The sequence below is a fragment of the Acanthisitta chloris genome, unplaced genomic scaffold, assembly GCF_000695815.1.
Source record: "Acanthisitta chloris isolate BGI_N310 unplaced genomic scaffold, ASM69581v1 scaffold8129, whole genome shotgun sequence".
In the NCBI taxonomy this organism is placed as follows: Eukaryota; Metazoa; Chordata; class Aves; order Passeriformes; family Acanthisittidae; genus Acanthisitta; species Acanthisitta chloris.
Window position 1 is genome coordinate 20043 of NW_008689742.1, and position 2413 is coordinate 22455.

The 2413-nt window shown below is 41.6% G+C and overlaps 1 protein-coding gene across 2 annotated transcripts in view; it reads right to left on the bottom strand.

The window, feature by feature from the left end:
• Positions 1-1105, bottom strand: part of LOC103808735 (cytochrome P450 2H1-like) — a 7588-nt gene extending 6483 nt beyond the window's left edge. For both annotated transcript variants that reach the window (XM_009081537.1, XM_009081538.1), the window contains exon 1: positions 926-1105. In XM_009081537.1, coding sequence (XP_009079785.1) covers positions 926-1105 — 180 coding nt within the window. The remainder of the gene's footprint in view (positions 1-925) is intronic.
• Positions 1106-2413: the final 1308 nt, after the last annotated feature.

A 2413-nucleotide genomic window follows, 5' to 3' on the forward strand; every position in this document is an offset into this window, starting at 1 on the left:
CAGCTGCAGTTTCTTGGACTACTTGGTCTGATCTGGAACACTCCTCATACTTTTAAAAACCAAACTAGACATGAACACAGGTTTTTTTATCGTGGGAAACTGAATCACTTAGTGCTTGAAACTCAGCAGAATGCCTGAGGATGTACATGGTTCTCAACATTCACAAGCACCAAGGCGAAAAGGAGCTCATATGGATATTTGTGCATCTAACAATACACACAATAATGTTGGCCATCATCACAGTTTTGCTCTGAAGAACCCAGGGACACCCACCCTTCCCATACATCTGCCATTATCCCCTCACAATTCCATAAGCAACAGCTCCAGCTGAACTCTTTACACCTGTCATCTCCCAGGCCTTGCAACACACAGGGTTGGGTGACATCAGCCAGGGGAGAGAATGGACAGCACAATTCACTTCTGAACTTTTTTGCTTCAATTCCTTCACTTGCTACTTCCACTCCCAGGAGACCCTACATCTTCTGCTAGGGAGCAGAGGCAGCAAAATGGACCAAGGTTCTCCCCAAAAAAGGTCCAGGCTGTGTTGCCAGCATGGTGATCAGTTGGGCCAGGCCTCATCACCATGGTGAGGAGTTTGGCACAGGAGGATTATAGTGAATATTGCAATAGCATCAGTGCCTTGATTGCAAACCCACTGTAACTTGCAGTGAGCTGTGAAGTCAGCGCAGGACTTAGCATTAGTATGATCATTGCAAAGATACAGACTGACTTGCAATATAAAGATTTAGATATACAGATTATTGCAATATATAGACTTCAGAAGCAAGTATATCTGGGGAACCTCTTTGAGTCTAACATTTGGTCAATGCAAATTAAACATGTGAATTAAACTGAGACAGTTGGGATTGGACTTCATTTTATGTGCAATGAAGACAACATAGGAAAGAAGGAGACAGTCCCTTACCTTCTTCAAGCTTTCAGGCACATTCCGTGGGTTCAGATGGAGTATATTTCCAACAATGGGGAATGTCATGGGACCGGGAGGCTCCTTCCCTTTATGTGATGTGCTTCTCTGTGTGGCAAAGAGAAGAAGACATGAGATGCATATCAGCAACAAAATAGTGGTCGTTCCCAGGAGCTCCATGGTTGGAGGCTGAGGAAGAGAAGTCAAGTGTCAGAAGAGCCTGATGGTGAACCTGTAAATCCATGCTTATTTATATGCTGTGATATCAAAGCAAATGGATGGAATTAGCCAATAGTGCCTTCCTATTCCAAAAAAAATTACTTATTACTCAAGATAAGAATGAATGTTACTAAAGTTGACTTTTGTGAGTTATGTAATAGTCCTAAAGCAATGTTAATTCAGACCCAGTGAAGCTCCAGTAGCAAAATAAATAAACAAGGGAAAAGGACATGGTGTGTAGAAAGTGGAAGCTGATAACAACTGCAGCTTAAGAAAGGGAATGGGAATATTAGTGGAATAAAGAGGAAAAAAAGATAAGAATGAATGTTACTAAAGTTGACTTTTGTGAGTTATGTAATAGTCCTAAAGCAATGTTAATTCAGACCCAGTGAAGCTCCAGTAGCAAAATAAATAAACAAGGGAAAAGGACATGGTGTGTAGAAAGTGGAAGCTGATAACAACTGCAGCTTAAGAAAGGGAATGGGAATATTAGTGGAATAAAGAGGAAAAAAAATAGTTTCATCACTGAAAGAAATCTCTGTGTAATAAGAAAGAGACATGACATTACTCTTAAAGTCACTCTGAATGAGAATTGGTGTAAAAGAAGATGTTTATTTCTGTTTATCTCTGATCTATGAAAGTGGTGCCCAAAGATAATGCACTGGATATGCTGGCAAGAAAAGTGGAGCAGGTCAAACAGTGTTGCTCTGTAGCAAAATCTGCCTAGACTATTCTGTTTGAAATGGTTTCCTTTTTTTATTTCCCTCCTCCCCCACTGTTGTTGACCAGTTTTATATTTTATGGCCCCAGATCTCTAGCAGGGGAGAGAAGTCCTTATTTCTATGCCCCCTGGATAAGTCTTGCCCCACAGAAGAGCTCTCTCCCATCTCTCCATGGGCTCTGGTCACACTGACCACTCTTCTGCTCTTTGCCTCAGACACCTGAGTCTCTGTACAGCACCTACTGCTAATGGGTGAGCATTAAATGAGTATCAGTGACCTCTGGCAGTGCCTGTTTCTCTCCACACACTAGAGAAGAAACTCATCGAGGTTTTTCAGACAACTGATGTCAGATGAGTCAGATCCCACACAAATGACCACACCAGGGACCATTTCAGTCAGTGAAACAGGCTCTGTCACCTGCCAACACTCACCCCATCCCATTCCATCTTTTGAGATGCATAGCCAAAACAATACTGACCCTTAAATGGTATAATGCTGGAAGAAGTGTCAAAATCGATATAATCATATATATCCTTATATATCCTAT